This window comes from Centrocercus urophasianus, unplaced genomic scaffold (genome assembly GCF_019232065.1).
Source record: "Centrocercus urophasianus isolate 14NV4802_14NV808 unplaced genomic scaffold, USGS_Curo_1.0 seq_954, whole genome shotgun sequence".
NCBI classification, from domain to species: domain Eukaryota; kingdom Metazoa; phylum Chordata; class Aves; order Galliformes; family Phasianidae; genus Centrocercus; species Centrocercus urophasianus.
Window position 1 is genome coordinate 35,997 of NW_024885593.1, and position 16,870 is coordinate 52,866.

The 16,870-nt window shown below is 38.2% G+C and overlaps 1 protein-coding gene across 2 annotated transcripts; it reads left to right on the forward strand.

Annotated features, from left to right (window-relative positions):
- Positions 1-605: 605 nt before the first annotated feature.
- On the forward strand, positions 606-16,841 carry LOC122171762 (growth hormone-releasing hormone receptor-like). Of its 2 annotated transcripts, XM_042839528.1 has the most exons (12): positions 606-727; positions 2,872-2,974; positions 3,518-3,625; positions 4,857-4,957; positions 7,511-7,608; positions 9,218-9,350; positions 10,245-10,398; positions 11,265-11,325; positions 12,040-12,109; positions 13,516-13,607; positions 14,191-14,320; positions 15,737-16,841. In XM_042839528.1, exons 1-12 carry the CDS (start codon positions 683-685, stop codon positions 15,797-15,799), a joined length of 1,158 nt encoding a protein of 385 aa, XP_042695462.1. In that variant the 5' UTR covers positions 606-682; the 3' UTR covers positions 15,800-16,841. The 2 variants fall into 2 exon arrangements, with proteins under 2 accessions (XP_042695462.1, XP_042695460.1); XM_042839526.1 differs by lacking the exon at positions 15,737-16,841 and having other exon boundaries at positions 14,191-14,810.
- Positions 16,842-16,870: the final 29 nt, after the last annotated feature.

The following is a 16,870-nucleotide window of genomic DNA, read 5'->3' on the forward strand; positions in this document are numbered from 1 at the left end:
CTATATTCCGACTACAGAAGATGACTAGTTTAGATTTAGACACTGAACTTTGAAAAGTGAGAAGAATCGCTTGCAAATGTTGTCTTCAGATCAACCTACAACACGTGCCCCACAGAACTTGGGTTCATATGCTTGTGAGCAGGTTTTGAACTTGTATTTTGAATTGTAGTACCATGGTTGTTATTTTCCATATAAACACACCCACACAAAGATTCACTGAAGCTACAGTAAGAATCATGTTACATTGGAATGAACTGGTATTAACAAGAGCTGGTAGAAGTGGATTTGTGTTTTTCAAGCCATGTTGTTTAAATTCAAGATTAGCAACATTTGGAGCTTTTATACCTCCCAAGCTTATTTTGTGTCATGGAGAGATAAAGTGGCGTCTCTCCAGGAGGTGCTGATCTTCTGATAATCTTGGGAACAGTCTCTCAATCCACCCATCCAGTCTTTGAGTATACTGAAAAATTAAAATGTGGAAAGCAGGTTAAATGCAGCTTAGAGAGTTGTTAATATTTAATTCCCACTTCACCGTGCTGCTACGTCACTTTGGTCTAAAGGGATAAATGCTTCAGATCAGCAACTGATTGATGGGAGAAAGGGAAGCCAAAAGGAAGGTGAAAGATGCTAAGGAAGATAAAAGAATTGAAGTCTGACTTTGCTTTGGAGCACAAATTCTAGCATGTTATACCGCTGTGTCCTGTGCACCCTGACTCTTGCTGTGCTTGTGAGTAATTGCATGAAAGTAACTTTACCTTCAGTGTTTTTTAATAATTGCTTGTTTTCTCCTTGGATCAGATTGGATACAGCTGTACTTTTTTGAATTAGGTTTTTGTTTTTGTTTTTGTTTTTGTTTTCTTTTTGTTTGTTTTAAGTTACAGTTAAACAAAGTAAGAAGCTATGAAAAGTGCGAACAGCATCAGAAGGGACACAATTTCTAGGATCTGTGCATCAGTGCCTTTCACTGCTTTTTTACCACTTGCTGAAGAGAAACATCATTGGCAGAATGCCCTTTTTTTTGTTGTAGGCTTTGAAAGTCGGTAACAAAAAAGTAGAGGAGAGTTGTTACATCAGTTGAGCCTTGACAGTTTTCTTGATTTTCAGAATATGCAGCCTTATTAGTTCTCGTTTCATCTGCCTTTTTGGTAGCATTAACATTATTTAATGTGAGCAGCTCGGATACCAAAGGTGACAAATGAGTTGAATCAGCAGGGATACTTATGATGGAGTTAGAAATATCCAACAACATTAGACAGCTTAGAGGCTTTGCTGATGTTTTGCTTCTGGCAGCGATTAGGAAACCAGCATTCAGAATCACACACGTAGCAGAAAAAGTATGAAAAGTGGGGGAAGGGTATTTCCTTTCTTTTGAGGTGATGTTTTCAGCATTTTCCTTTTGCTATCCTTCTGCTATACCATTTGCTCTCTCCTGAGAATTGGAATGCAGGGAGCCTCTTTTCTGATGGATCGTTCCTTGAGGAGTGGCAAAGCAGTTCATTCTTCGTGGATTGAGAGAAACAAAGCACTGCAAAATCTCTGTATATATTTTTATTCATGTAAAGCTATGCTTTCCTTTGTGTTGCCCACAACAATCTCTGCTTCCCTGTGCTCTGAGGATTATAATTGCTGTGTGGAATAGCAGGATCCAGGTTAATAGTAAGGTCAGCAATATCACTGAAGGTCTCTATAAGGACGTGCCCCATTTATACAAGAGAAATGGTATTTTCTTCTACATAATCATGACAGTTGTGATGTTATTCAGACTATGCACTGAATAAAACCCATATGTTTATGTGTAAGTGTATAACATAAATCCCATATTGTGCATTTACATATCTTATTGTAACAGAGGATATGCAAACAATTGTTATTTTGCCTACAAAACAGTTTTGAAAAACAGCCTCCTCTTTTCTTTGTTTGTAAAAATTAATAGTGTGCTTTCCTTGGAAGAGATGAAGTCAACTTTTGGAGAGGTTTTGAATGTTTTAGAGGCTGACTCTCACCTTCTATAAACTGAGGCTTCTTTTGCTGTCATCGCTTGTGTGATGTTTACTGTAATGTGAAAAGAATGGAGATATTGAGCCATCCTGATGTGTATGAGAGAAAACAGTGGAAAAGCAATATTTAATAGGCGTGATGTTATGAAAACGCCCAGAAAAACTAAAACCAATGTCTTTAAAACTATTCCCCCTTATCACTATCTATCCATGTAAGTAGTTAATTTCCCACTTGCTTATAATCTCCCCTTATAATACTGGAAGGCTGCAATGAGGTCTCCCTACAGCCTCTTCTAATTCAGGCTGAATAAGCACAATTCCTTCAGCTTGTCTTCATAGGAAAAGTGCTCCAGCCCTTTGGTCATCTCTGTGGCCTCCTCTGTACTCTCTCCAGAAGCTCCACATCCTTCCTGTATGGGGCGACCCAGACTGGGGCCTCATGAGAGCAGAATAGAGGGGAAAAATCCTCTCCCCTCTTCCGGCAACCCCTCCACTGATGGAACCCAGGATACCATTGGCCTTCTGAGCTGCAAGAGCACACTGTGGGCTCATGGTCAGTTTTTCATCAACCACAACCAATGGCAGAAAATAGAGAACAGATCCTCGCTTTTTGGAGCAAAAAGCTTGTTCAGAAGACAGTTTTATAAAAAAATCATATGTAGATTCAAGATGTTTCTTTGAAGGCTGGGAGGGGACATGTCTCTGCTGAGAAGCAGGCTGGTCTTGTATGCCCTTCACTATCAAGAAAGGGAGAACATTATAGCTCCCTGGATCCAGATTTGGTAGCGGCTAATGTCAGGCAGCAAATGAGTCGTGATCCTCAGATCCTTCCTGAAACTTCCTTCCTCATCAGCTGAAACTCCTCTTTCTGTAGGTTGCTGGGAATGTCCATCCGGAATGTGATTTTATAGCAGAGCTGAAGAAAAAGGAGGCTGAATGCCTGGAAAACTCAGAGGAGTCCAGGAATGCAACATCAGGTATCCATTAGAGAGGGATGAATTGAATGACAGAGAATAAACACCCTGCAAGGACCATGACTCAGTCACTGTCAATGCATGTTTGATTCTTTTACTCACTGTCCCACATCCCTGGACTCTGCTCAATTCCTCTTCCGTCTGCTTCCATACCTTCAATTGTTCTTTACTAATATTTTGTTCACATTCAAACATGGACAGTCCTGTCAAACATGGACAGACAGATATTTCTTTGTCCTGCTTCTTCCCCTAGCTAAGTGCCATCATGGCATCATTGGTCTTTAACAACAGCGTAACCTCTTGACATGATCTGGTCTGTCCTCCAGCAGAACTCTCCCTCCCATTTCCTAACCACATTTTTTCATTTGTTGCATCATGGGTCTGAGTAAAGCAGAGTAGATGTTCATCTCTCACTATAAAATAAAAACTGAGCCTAAACTATTTTTATAAGAAATGTGAGGGGCAGAGGGTTGAAGTTAGAAAAAAAATCTTCCATTTTGCTTGAATATAATCATGCTTAAAAATGTATTTCCCTTTCTGTCTGAGGTTGCAAGAAAACCTGGGACAAATTACTGTGCTGGCCAGAGGCAGATGCTGGAGAGACTCTTGCCTTACCTTGCCCAAACATCCTCTTTCACTTCATGGAAGAGCCAGGTGATATTTTATTTTGGTTGTCTAATTATTATTGAGCTGCATGCCTGGGGCAAGCATATCTGAAAATGATTGATGAAGACAGAACACTGCAAAAATTTCAGCCCTGTACTCAGATCAGAGCATCACTGCAAAAATTTCAATCAGATTGGAGGATGCTGAGCAGATATCTCACAACCTATGCGTGATACACAGCTACATGTAATCCCATAGTCTGTGGTAAGATCCTGATCCAAAGAACACTAAAATCAGTCAAGTGGTTTGCATTGGTTTCCCCAGGATTCAAGATCATCTTGCTGGGTACATCTGTACAGAGCTAGCATAGTACTCATCTAGGTCAGAACTTAAGCATGGATCTCTGTAAGATCTATGCTCTGATTAGCCTGGGATGAAATGAAAGGCTGAGCAATGAATTATTTGATTGTTTCTTAAGACCAAGGTTGGCAATACAAAACAGAATCTTGTCATTAAAATAGCATATGTATTGTGTTGGGTATAAACACAATATAAGGCTATGCAAGTTAATGCCTTTGTTAATGCTTACTCTCTGGATAAAGCTGGCCAGGAACAAACTGCAATCCCATAAGGAGGAAATGATCTTCCAGGAAATATGCAGATTTGGCAGTTCCACAAGAAGAAAAGTTTTCAAACCCCAACCTCAGCCTCATTCAGCACTTGCTAGCTATGAACAGGGGATAAGGAAAATCCCTTCCATCTGTGTACTTTCATTTCCTCTTCTGGGATTCTCTCACTCATCCTTCATCTGACTCAGAAATCTTTTTATAGAAATGTGTTATCTCCAAAAAAACCCTTCTTATTCCAGTGTCTGGTCTCCAGAGGAAAGTAAGCCCCAAGGAAGGTGAGAGAGCAAGAAGGGGTACATTAGAGGGGTGAGAGATGAATGAGGCAGAAAACTGGAGCAGCACCTCCCAGTCTTCTTCAGTGGGCTTTCTCGACCTTCCTATGATTTCTTCCTTACCATTTCACCTCTACTTCTGTCTCCTTGGTTCTCTCACCTCTTTCTGCTTTTTATCTCCAGAGAAAAAGTTAAAACTTTTGTACCTGCCTACCTGGATGTACGCATGCAAACCTGCGTACCTGTCAGCAATCTGGGATAACAATGGCCATGGTTCTCTTCTCTTAGTTCAGCCTTCACACTAGCAAGATATCTCCTGGTTTTTATTTTCTGTGTCATGTGGCTCTTCACTGGTAAGACTAAGAGATTCTCTTTCAGCTGGGATAATAAGAAGAAACTGCACAAAGAAAGGCTGGTCAGAGCCATTCCCTTCCTATCATATTGCTTGTCCAGTTGAAGATGAGATTCCACTTGAAGAAGTAAGTTGAATTAAATAAACATATGTGAGTGATGTGGTGACGTTACAGGATTCCTTTCTATTCCTGAAGACCACTGGGGAAGGAAAGTCAGCTGAAGCTGAAGTTTCTTACCAAGTAAGGAATGTGATTCAAATTTTACTCTGAACACCTATTTTGAGGAACTACATTTTATTTTTCAGCTATGAGAGAGTAATGTTTAGAAACACAGCTGCAAATTCTATGCAGTCACGCAGTTCTGTTGAACCTGCTTACAGATAAAACAGTTAAGATTCTCTTCCAAAATATTGATATGATATACATTAGGGCAATTCAATAAGATCAGTCAGCAAGATGGTTTTGTGGTATCACAGCACCAGTACAGCAAGTGCATTGCTAAAACACCACCACTCTGAACTCAGCAACAAAGCACAGGATGAGTGAAGGATTTCTCACCCTAACATAAAATATTTAGATCAACAAGGAAGTAAAAACAAAATATGTTTCAGAGTCTATATCTGTGCATGGCATATTGCTTCAGCCAGATTTACACACTGGGTGATATTTAGAATTTATCTGCAGAGGAAAAATAAGATAGTGCCAAATGAGGCTCAAAAAATACTGCATTTATTTAGTTTACGTTGTCATTGAGATATTTCTCTCATTACCCATTACTTTTTGTGCTGATTGCTGTCATGTTGTTTAACTCAGACTTCCTTCCCAGCCTCTGAGGCACAGTACCTGCTGCTCTCTATAAAAATCACTTCCACAAAAATCCTTTTCTTTTTTTCTTTCTTTTGTTGCTTCCTTGCATTTATGCTGTAAAATAAACAACCTTAATGAGTCTCCAGATCTTTCTTTTTTAGCAGTGACTCATTTACCTCTACCTGAAGTCCCACTTTGTATGTTTATCTATTTAAGGCTATTGCTGAGTTTCTCATCTCTGATTGACAAGTGGAAGATGCCAAGTAATGCAAGACCAACACAGCTTTTCATATAAAGCATTATGGAGCAATGCTTTCCAGACCACCTGACAGTAAAGGCCACTTGGTGCAGTTTCCAGATCAATTAACTTTTCCAAACAAAAAAAGAACACACAAAATTATCTTGTGTAAGGCTAAGCTAATGACTCCATGGTGGGTCTCCGCTAGTGTTTTGGTCAGGATCAGGATCAGCTTTCTAAGTTTGGGTTTGCCCCTATTTATTGCCCCTATGTTGTTTTTGAGGAATGTTCTCAGAAAGACTGAACTGCTTTCCTATGGATAATACTAAACTGAAAACTAATGCAAGGTGCACCTAGTGTGCTCTGACCAAGAATAGAAGTCCAGCACGGATTCTACCATGGTACCTGGAAATGCTCACAGTGTGCATGTTGGGTCTTCCACACCAAAAGTTTCACTCTGCTCTACCAGAACTACTGAGTTGCACTGCTTGCTAAGTAAGCACAGTGATAGATTTCTTCTCTTGCTGATGGAAAGCAACCAGGCTTCCATCTTCAGATAAGATGGATTGCCATCTGGAGGTGCTTGTTTCCCTTCACTAACTGAAAAGGAGCCATTCATAAACAGTGCTGTGATAGCATCTAACCAGCACAGTCCTTGGGCCGTGCTCTCACACTGTTCATTTTAAGATAGACTTTTTCTTAGAAAGCTAACTGCTAATTATCCAACAGAAATGAAATAAGCCCTACCCAATATCATGCTCATAATGCCTTAGGTGAAACCCAGAGCTCAAAACAAATACATGCCATCCCTCCCCTTGAACTGTAGATAATCACACTGCACAGCTGCATGGTTGTTAGGATGCAAGAATATCGAATGGGGGCCCAAGAGACAGAGCCAAGAGATAAAAAGGAAAGATATACAGCCTGAAGCTTCTTCATTCTGTTTTCTGTGTCCGTGCATGACAGCTAAAGTCAGATAATGCTCACTCAGAGACCATGTCTGATAAGAGGTGCCATTAAGATAGAAATGGATTTTGATTGCCACAAATTGGAAATGCAAGCAAGAAGAAAAATGAAAGAAAACATCCCCAGGAAAAGAAAAATAATATATCTTTTTTGTGTTTTGTGTTTTTTTGTTTGTTTGTTTTTGTTTTTAATGGAAAAAGGAATAGGTGGCAAAATTATAAATAAGGAGATAGAGCGAAGGGAAGTAGAGAGACCATAAGGGAAAGCTGAAAGCATTCTTTATTCATCATGCAGCCTGCAGGATTGTCTTTTCACTACTGCTGTGCAGAAGACACAGCATGAATGCAATGCCTATGAAAATGGAGTTTTTTCAGTATCGTTATGGAAGATTCACTTAGTCTTTCCAGGGCTTATGAGTGAGTTTGAAACCAACTTAATAAATAGTTCTTTATCAAACTGTGTTATGTTCACATACCTATAGAAAGGGTCTTTGTGAAAGAAATATTAATGATAGATTTCAGTTGAAATTTCCTGTGGAATTAGGATAAAAAAGGCTGTCGGGGCTCTGAACAGTTTGGAAGCACCAAATGAAGCAAAACTGCTAAAATCAGAAAAGCAGCTGTCATCTGGCTGCAATTTACGTAACAAATCATTCTCTTCTCTTATAGCAATCCTACTTTTCTACGATAAAGATAATATATACCATAGGATACAGCCTGTCTATTACCTCACTCGTTATTGCTGTGACAGTTCTAATGGCATTCAGGTATGTGAAGTTACCTTCTAACCTGATTCATTTAACAGTTCTCTGTGCCTTAGTCTTTATACGACATGACTTGACATGAGAAAGTAATAGAAACAGAAACTCAGAAGAATAGATTAAGACTTTCAGACAATTTTGGTTTGGTAATATTAAATTCAGGTTGGAAAATAAAGATTATCAGAGAAACAAAGAAATAAGAATAACCTGAACTAGGAAATAAGCACTGATTGTCTGCTAGCAGTAGTCAGCAATTCAGATAATAATAACCAAAAGATAGATTTGCTTACTTTAGCTGGAATGAAGGTAGATTTTGGTAAGCAATGTATGCTTGCTTATATGAACTTAGCAGATTTTATATCAAGGAAAATAAAAAATAACTCAATTCTGAGCCAGTGTTCCTATGGCACTGTATATATCACTACTGAAACATTTAGAACAAACAACATACCTGTGAAGTTTAGTCTGAATTTGGCACGTTTGGTAACATTTCTTTCACAGTTCAATGTGAAATGATTGCTTGTATTCTTATTCAGTGTAGATATGATGGTTGCTACCATATAGGATTTATTTTACAAATCTTTGCTTACTTCTTGTACTTGTGCAGAGTGAAAAATAATAATAAAATAGAGATCTATTACCTCTTCTTACTATTCTGTGAGAATCAGCTTTCTCTGGGGAAAGTTTCTTGACCTCTTCTGCTTCCTAGTTTATGTCTGGAAGTCAACAGTTACGTGTATTGACATCCATCCTGACCCTGAGAAAACAAACCAAGTCAAATAATGGGAAAGAAAGAAACAATTGACAGAAAGAGACTTAGGAACAGGGAGGAAAGACTTATAGTGAAGTGCCAACAATGGGGTTGGCATTTCTGTTTGGTAGTAAAATTCTGCACACGCTAACTGAGCTTTAAGAGTAGGTGACCCTGAGATTAATGGATCTGAAAGGAATGCAGCTTTTAAAGTCTGTATTTAGTAACAATCAGAAAAATTAATCTCTGTTGACTCAGTGTGGGAATTTAAAATAGATGTGCCAAATTGTTTTAAAGTAATTATCTGCATTCATTTCATTCATATGATAAATTTTTGGTGAGCTAAGGAAGCATTCTTTAATTCTTGATAAGGCAATCCACACAGAGATTTAATGCAATTTAACTCAACCACAATATTTTGCTATGCAGGAAACTTTGCTAAATAATCATTACCCTCTTCACTGAGGTTCAACTGTCTAGTTAGACAGGAGTATCTCTGCATGCCTGTTGTTGGGAGTGGTATAGCTGAAATCAAAGTTATACCAGTGAAGACCCTTCTCCAAGCACAGGTTTCTCGTTGTCCCCAAACAATGCCAATCATCCAATATCTTAGTTCAGGCACAGTGAACACATAACTAAAAGGAGGCCATGATCTAACTAGAGAGAAGATGTAGACTGTGGATGAATTGCTTTATGTGAGGAAGGTTTCTGTCTCTGCCTGTTTACCCTCCCAGTGGATTGAAGAGTTCTTTCTATACGTGCCTGGAAATACCTGAGGTGAAACAAGGCTTTATCGTGTATCTGAATTGCTACCAGCACAAGTCAGTGAACTACTTCAGAAGGACTTTTCTTCTTTCCTTCCAGGAGGCTACGCTGCCCCAGAAATTACATCCACATACAGCTCTTTTTCACTTTCATCTTAAAGGCTATTGCCATTTTCATTAAGGATTCTGTCCTTTTCCAAGAGGAAGACATTGACCATTGCAGTTTCTCTACAGTAAGCACTTTGAGAGCAAGATATTGTGGTACTTGATAATTTTTTCATGCCATCTATGTGTGGACTTACTATCCATTTCTTCTTTTGCTTTTTAAAAAATTATTTATTTATTTGTTTGTTTGTTTTGTGGTGGTGAACACTAATTAGTACCCTCAGACACTGTGTTCAAATGTTCTACTTTCATAAGGGTGGATATTCTGTCCATGTCCTGAGTTCATCAATCTGTGATCCTCTTGTATTCTGAATCAGATTTAGACTGTGCTGTAGAAAAGAATAGTACCATTATTCTGCTACTCTTCTATGACCTACAACCTAAAATCAAAGATCTCTTGAGTATCTCATAACATCTTTTAGTTTTCTGGAAAGGTTGGATTCTGTGTTCTGACCAAAGCTCCCGTAGACCACAGAATGTGCAAGAGACTGGACAACCAATTTAGTTTTGAATAGTGACAAACATTGGCAATAAGGTTGTTCTCAAACACAGCTTAATTAGCTGATTCTTCGTTATTTCTCATGGCCACACAAAATTTAAAGCAGAAAAAGTGAAGGGTCTTTGAACATGCTTATTTCCAAGAGCTAGTGAGCATTTCAGTCTACTTGTATAAGCTACACTGAAAGCAGTCCATGTGTAGGAGAAATCTCATGACTGGGACACCCAGCTACATTTATAGCAAAGCGACATAAAGTAAAATACAGTACAGACTCCAAGCTGTTAAGTCCTACTCTTCAGAAAGCCATATTACATTTGACAGTCTCCCTTTAAACATGGCAGTAAATGTGAGATCCTACTCTTTTTAGGTCTTTAGATCTTTAGTCTCTTTAGATATTGCACATCTACAAATATAATTTACATATCCACATGTTGTTTCATAATTATGACTTTGTTTACCTTAGACTGAATGCAAGATCTCAGTTGTTTTCTGTCACTACTTCATGATGACCAATTTCATATGGCTGCTGGTAGAGGCTCTTTACCTTAATTGTCTACTACTCTCATCCCTTTCTCATGGAAGAAAATATTTCTGGTGGCTGGTTCTCTTTGGTTGGGGTAAGTAAGGATTTTACATAAAATTAATGAAAGGCAAGATATTACAAAAAGCTTTATTCATCTGATTAAAAAAAAAAATGTAATTGAGCCTGCCTAACTGAAGTCAGTAACAAAAATTAAAGCAAATGTTGAGTTTGCTTTTATTTTTACACACACATTATTGAGGAGCAATCGAGCTTTTTAAAAGTACAGCACTGAAGTCCCTATGAAAGGAATAGAAAAATAAGTACATCTGGGGATCTGCATGAAGTATCAGTCCCTGATCTGAAAACTCACTGTGGAAAACAAAAATCAGACAACTTCCTCCTTTGGATATATGGACCAAGGGAAGTTTTGGTCAGTTCAGGTTAGGGTGAGCTTGGCAACTAAGAATATCAATCAGTCTTTGTGTTTTGGGAAGATTTCAAGGAAGGTTTAAATTGGAGTGCATCACAATTAGTGTTTGCCAACTGTTCATATTGCTATCATTTGAAGAACTGATAGACAATATTCGTTAGTCTTTTGTCATGTGAAAAGAACAGATTGTATCAATCTAGGTTTTAATGTGCTATCTGCATGCAAGTGCTAAGGTAAAATCCCATTTGAATTGTGTTCATGTAGGTAAGAATTTGCAAGCTCAGACCTTCCTGGCATCACTATGCCATGTGCAAGTATCTTCTGTATTCCCCTACGTTTCACAGTGATGAATGATCACCAAATAGTCAATGCTATATCTTGTCTCATTCCATGAGATTTAGGGACCTACAAACAATAATTCCAGTTCCAAAAACGGCTGAGAAGCAGCATCTCAGCAGAATTCCAATGGACAAGATTTTGATCAATTGATGAAACCAGAAAACAAAGTTTTTTGTTTTATTGTCTGACAGGTTTTCCAACACTTTTCACCTTCATATGGATATTAGCAAAGTTCTACTTTGAAGACACATCGTAAGTCACTGTTTCCTACATTACTGCATGAGTTATATCTTAAACATAATGGTAGCTATGAAAGCTCAAGTCATGGATATGGAAAAATAATATCAGTATGTTATTGGCTTTCCTTTTTCTACATCACCATTTAGATAAGTGCCTGCTGTGGAGTTCTGAGTTTCCATTTCCCTGTAGACATAGAGAACGGGGATTACACCATCTACTGAAGTATAATCTGGCAGCAGTATTGTAATTGTGTAGGGCATTCTTCCCAGGAAATTGATACATTTAATTTGGCTGCAAGAGAAAAAGAGATTCCAATCAGATAAGGAAGATGATACAGCAGAATTTTTGGAGCTTCTGATACAAAATACATTTGGATTTTCTGAACCTTGGATTTCAGACAAACTGTTTCACATTTTAAATACGTGTTTTTGAAGAAGAAATCCATATCTTTATATCTGTCATCTGTTCACGTGTTTTATTGGAACTGCCACATTCTTGGCTTTTAATGCTTCATGATAGCTCTGTATCTTTTCAAAGAGAGTAGGATAATCTATAAGAAAATATGTCTTGTAGAGAGCAGATATATCTGCATATCTGAGTACTTGCAGTATACCTACACCTCCATAAAAAGTACATCTACTGAGAATTTCATTGGCACTGTTTTATGGTATCTTGATTGCAGTGATCATGTACACCTCTTTTCTAAACATATCAGTATTTTCTCAGATGCTGGGATATTAATCAAGACTCTCCTTACTGGTGGCTAATCAAAGGACCTATTATAATTTCTGTTGGGGTAAGTATTTCTAACTCTGTGAACACTACTTGGAAGAAAAAACAGTCTTCTAAATGCAAATCTAGTTACTGTTTGATGAAATGTTTTAGTTTTTAAGTCAGGAGGAGGAATGGTAGAATTTGTACTGTAGAAATGTTCTGTCTCTTACCTACATCTACTGTAGGCCAGAAAGAGGCACAGCACTGCCCTCTTCCCATTACTTACAGCAAACATTCTTCAAAGAATTGACATTTTCCTGGAATTTTTAGTGTGATTGAAATTGGTGGCGAGTGATTAAACTATTCTCCTAGTATTTGAAAAGTGAGGTTTTAGGCTAATAATCCAGAATCAGCCCTAAATCTTTATGCAAATTTTCAAGAGTAATGGACTTATTTCACAAAAGATAATAATAATAGCTTTTGATTTTGATGTTCACTGAATAACCTGATGGGCCTTAAATGATTATGGCATATGATTACTCCCAATTGTCATTAAGCTTGAGGAATCTGAAAGGCATCAGCTGTTCTTAGAGTGGATGGCTTTAAAGCTATCTATCTAAAGATTAATTTAATTGGATCACAGATGCATACAAATAAGGCATGTATGACAACATGAATGAATAATCTCAATTTGAACACTGGTCATAGTTGCACATTCTAATAAAATCTGACATTTCTTTCTACCACAATTAGTTTTCTGCTTACTTTTCTGTTTGACATCCTCATTTGATTCAGGAGATTACAGTGATGAATTCTTTGCTGGGATGTACTTAATGTTTCACTGATGGATTTTAGAGTGCTAAGCTGAGCCATAGACTTTAGCAGGGCTATGCCCAATAGCAACTGGATAAAATTTACTTTGCAATTTAGGATTGACCCTAGGCAGCTCTGGAGCTGAGATTCCTCAGCTTTCTTCAGAGCCAACCATGAGAAACAGGCACCACTGGTATGAGAATCATTTGATGTCTGAGGTTGGAAGTGATGATCCCCAGCTCCATCTAAGACCTTGTGGTTACCTCTTTCTCCACTGACTGTAAAGAGAGAATAGGGTGATCAGGTCAGAAGCAGCCTTCATAGTTCTCTATATTCAACAGGATGAATTCTAACGTCTAAAGAAATGCAACACCCAGCTCAAACAAGAAAAAAAATACGAGCTACAAAGAATATGAATCACATGAGATACTGACAAAAGTAGCTTGCTTAACAGAGGTAAATTCTCGTGTTCTCATCTTGATCTCCTCTTCTGGGAGTGCAACCTACTGAGAGGGTTGAATGCTGCAAGCAGGGATTATAATGATAATCTTCCCCAGGTTTCACTGAAATGATACAAATGACAGTGTAACTGAAGGCAAATAATGATGTTCATTGAAAAGTTTAATATGAGAAAGTAATCTTTTCTTTTTGTTTTTAAAAAAAAAAATTTAACAGGTCAATTTTGTCCTATTTATCAACATCATCAGAATTTTGCTGAAAAAACTAGACCCCAGGCAAATCAACTTCAATAACTCATCTCAGTACAGGTAGTGTATGGAACAAAAAAACCCACTGTCAATTAATTTAGTCACAAAAGTAACTTTTCTAAACAGAAGTACATGCCCAGTGCCAAAACCAGACTCAGTTTTGCTGGCATTTAATATTAGAAATTCCCAGTGCTATCTTAATCCCTTTGAAAGTCATCAAAGGAGTAAATTGCTGTCTGGAGTTGTCCTTCTATGGACATGAACTATACAAGGAGACTGTGTATTTCTTCATCTTTTCTCATTTACACATAAATATCAAAAATTCAATGGCTCAAGTAGAGCAAAAAATATTCTACTGCTTGTTTTTTCCAGAATTACAATTTCATTTGGAAAAGCAAATGCCAAAATACCTTATGTCATAAATACAGTCTTCCTAATAAGGCAATAAGCACAAGAAGAGTCTTTCCAGCTATTTTCTCATTATGCCTTCTGACTAGCATTATAGTCCAAGGAGATAAGAACTCAATACCTAGATATTTAGATCTCCTCGCTAACTTTTGTTCATCATTATTACATATTGCATGCGTTAGTCTTTACTCTGAAAAAAAATAATTCCCTTACTTCTTCTCATGGCTCGTGTTAGACGCCTCTCAAGGTCAACTCTGCTTCTAATTCCTTTATTTGGAACCCATTATATTGTCTTCAATTTTCTTCCGGAATACACCAGCCTTGGCATTCGGCTTTATTTAGAGCTCTGCTTTGGATCTTTTCAGGTAAGTTCACTGCTGAAACTTCAGTTCCTTCCTTGTAGATTTTCTGATTTAATGCTGTACCTATGTGACACCTAGGAGCAAACAAAAGATAATTGTATCTTGAAGATAGTATCTCCTCAAGGTTCTTTGCTGGGATTACAGATCTGAGGATGCAATACACATCCTACCTGGCTGTATGTCAGATTGTGTATTTGCAGATCGCCAGTACATGACCAAGTTTTTGATATACATGTGTTAGTTAAACATTGGGTCCAAGTTAGACAGGACAAAGCCACCTTTGCTAACAGCCCACAGGCCTTCCCTGACTTCACTGACAAGATCAATCCATTTGGGCCTGACGATAGAAGAACCACAGGCAATCAAAGCTGTAGGTCCTGCCCCCTTTCCAATTCTTTGGCAAGGAATAAATTGGTAGTTCAAATACATTAAAAGAATAGCTTTGTTGGGTGTAGATACCTCAGACAGTCTGCTGCTCTGGGAAATTTGACGTTTCCCCCCTGTGGTAAGAAAAAAGTGTTTCATGTACTTTGGGTGTCCCAAGTACTTTGAATGGACATACAAGGCATGAACAGCTCGATGAGCTTGCTGCCAGCTGCAACAGCAACTGGGGCTGTCCTGACATACCCCTCCAGGTAGATTTACTGCCTGAGTTAAAAGCAAGACAGCACTCTGCTTCCCTTTGCTTTCCTCTCTGTCTCTGTGCCACATCTCAGAGTCTAAAAGAAACAGATGTGTGCAATCCTACCAAACTTCAAAAGGGAGCACATCTCTCTCCAAATGGCTGCATGGCACCAGTTGTCAGTGAGCATTACTGGAAACCCACAAGCTGTGCTGGTTCAGTCCTTGTGCAAATTTAACTCATTGTGCCAATCCTGTACAATCACCCCTGAACAACTGAATTCTGAGCCTCCATAGCTGGATCTGCCCTTCACTTTTAACTAACAAAGTAAGAAAAAAGTAAGCTGAACAAAAAGATTATGTGTTTAATGAGTAGCTGATTATATAGATGCGCTGTCATCCTCAGATTTTCCTTTGTTTATCTTAGTTCAGAAACTTTGTAAGTGTATTCAGTAGTCAAAAATGTTATCTCATCTGATCCCTTGCTAAGACTGAAGTTGACAGAAAATCTCTATGAGCTCCTTGACTGTAGAATGGGCATACATTGGCAAGCATAAATTGAGGGTTAATTTTCTGTATTGTGTATTCCTGTGAATTTCTATGACCTTACTGACTTTGGTGAAGGGCAATTAACCAGTTGATTACCTGACGGATGGGCTTTGCTGGAGGTACATGGTTTGTAAAAATCCTCTAACTTCACTGACTCACATGCACAGCACTTCCATGCAGTCTCTGCCAGTGGCTTTTTCAAACAGTGATAACACTCAACTGCTCTTTTGTTTTGTATTTCATCTTCAGGGCTTTATTGTAGCACTCCTCTACTGTTTCCTGAACCAAGAGGTAAGGAAAATACATCCTTAAAACACTGATTTCACATGAAGGTTTATGGAGTTAATAGTTAGTATCATGCAAGCAGGTAATCTATTAATGTTTTTTAGTTTCACAGGATAGTCAAAGCAGGAATCATTTGATTTTCATTTCAATTTTCTTCATGAGAATGAAGCCATCTAGTGGAGAAATGAGTGATTCCATCCTCTAGAATTTCTACCTGTCACTCCTATGAGGGGAGAGTCTTAAGATTCATGTATGCCACCACACGGAGCACCAGCCCTGAAGGCATCAGAGCTGTGCTTAGGAACTGAACCGTGTTCCTAAACATAACAGTGAAATGTAGAGAAAGATTCAAGTACAAAGTGCAATCATCTGTGATAGAGGCAGCTGATTCCTGGGTTGTTTTGACTTGATGTCCATTTTCCAAGCCTAAAGTTTTGGGCTGATGAAGATTGAAAACAGTATTTAATTGATTACTCTGCCATGGTCAATGTTTTCTTGATTATTTAGTAAGAATTTTCTCAAATATTAAACTGAGAGACTTCAAATATTTTAGCACTTCCTAGCATTTTGGTTGAGTTTATGACTGCACATTTTTTAATTGCGCTCAGCTAATATTCCTGTTCACCAGAGACTATTAATTGTCTCTAATCTCTTCTGATGATAAACTCATTAGCTTTACATCCAGATTGACACTGCAGACATCCAGCACTTCAGTTTAGATATTTCCTTCCTATTGAGCATCTGGGAAGAGACATTTCTAATGAGATTCAGATGTTAAAACAGGCTTTGGTGTCTGGTCTGGACACAGTGTGTGTTTCTGTGAACATGCCAAGGCATGGCACAAATGCTTGTCAACAGCAGAAAGCAAATGATTGCTTGTGGCTTTTCCCCCTTGCTATCTTAAATAGCAAAGTAGTATTATTTCTTAGCCACAAATCAAGGAGTGTAGACTAAGGAACTTGATGCAAATTATACCGTTCTAGAAACAGATGGGAACAAGAAGACATCCCTTAGTAATTGGGGAAAGCAAACAATGTGGAGACAATGTGTTTAATTGCACAGATGGCATTGGTAGCATCACTCCTGGAATAAATTTCC

Excerpts from the sequence above, each read along its gene's own strand:
- LOC122171762 (XM_042839526.1), top strand. The coding sequence starts at position 683 with ATGTTATACCGCTGTGTCCTGTGCACCCTGACTCTTGCTGTGCTT. Across the intron at positions 3,626-4,856 it reads TCACTTCATGGAAGAGCCAG|CTGGGATAATAAGAAGAAAC; the intron begins GTGATATTTTAT and ends ATTCTCTTTCAG. Across the intron at positions 13,608-14,190 it reads AATAACTCATCTCAGTACAG|ACGCCTCTCAAGGTCAACTC; the intron begins GTAGTGTATGGA and ends GGCTCGTGTTAG.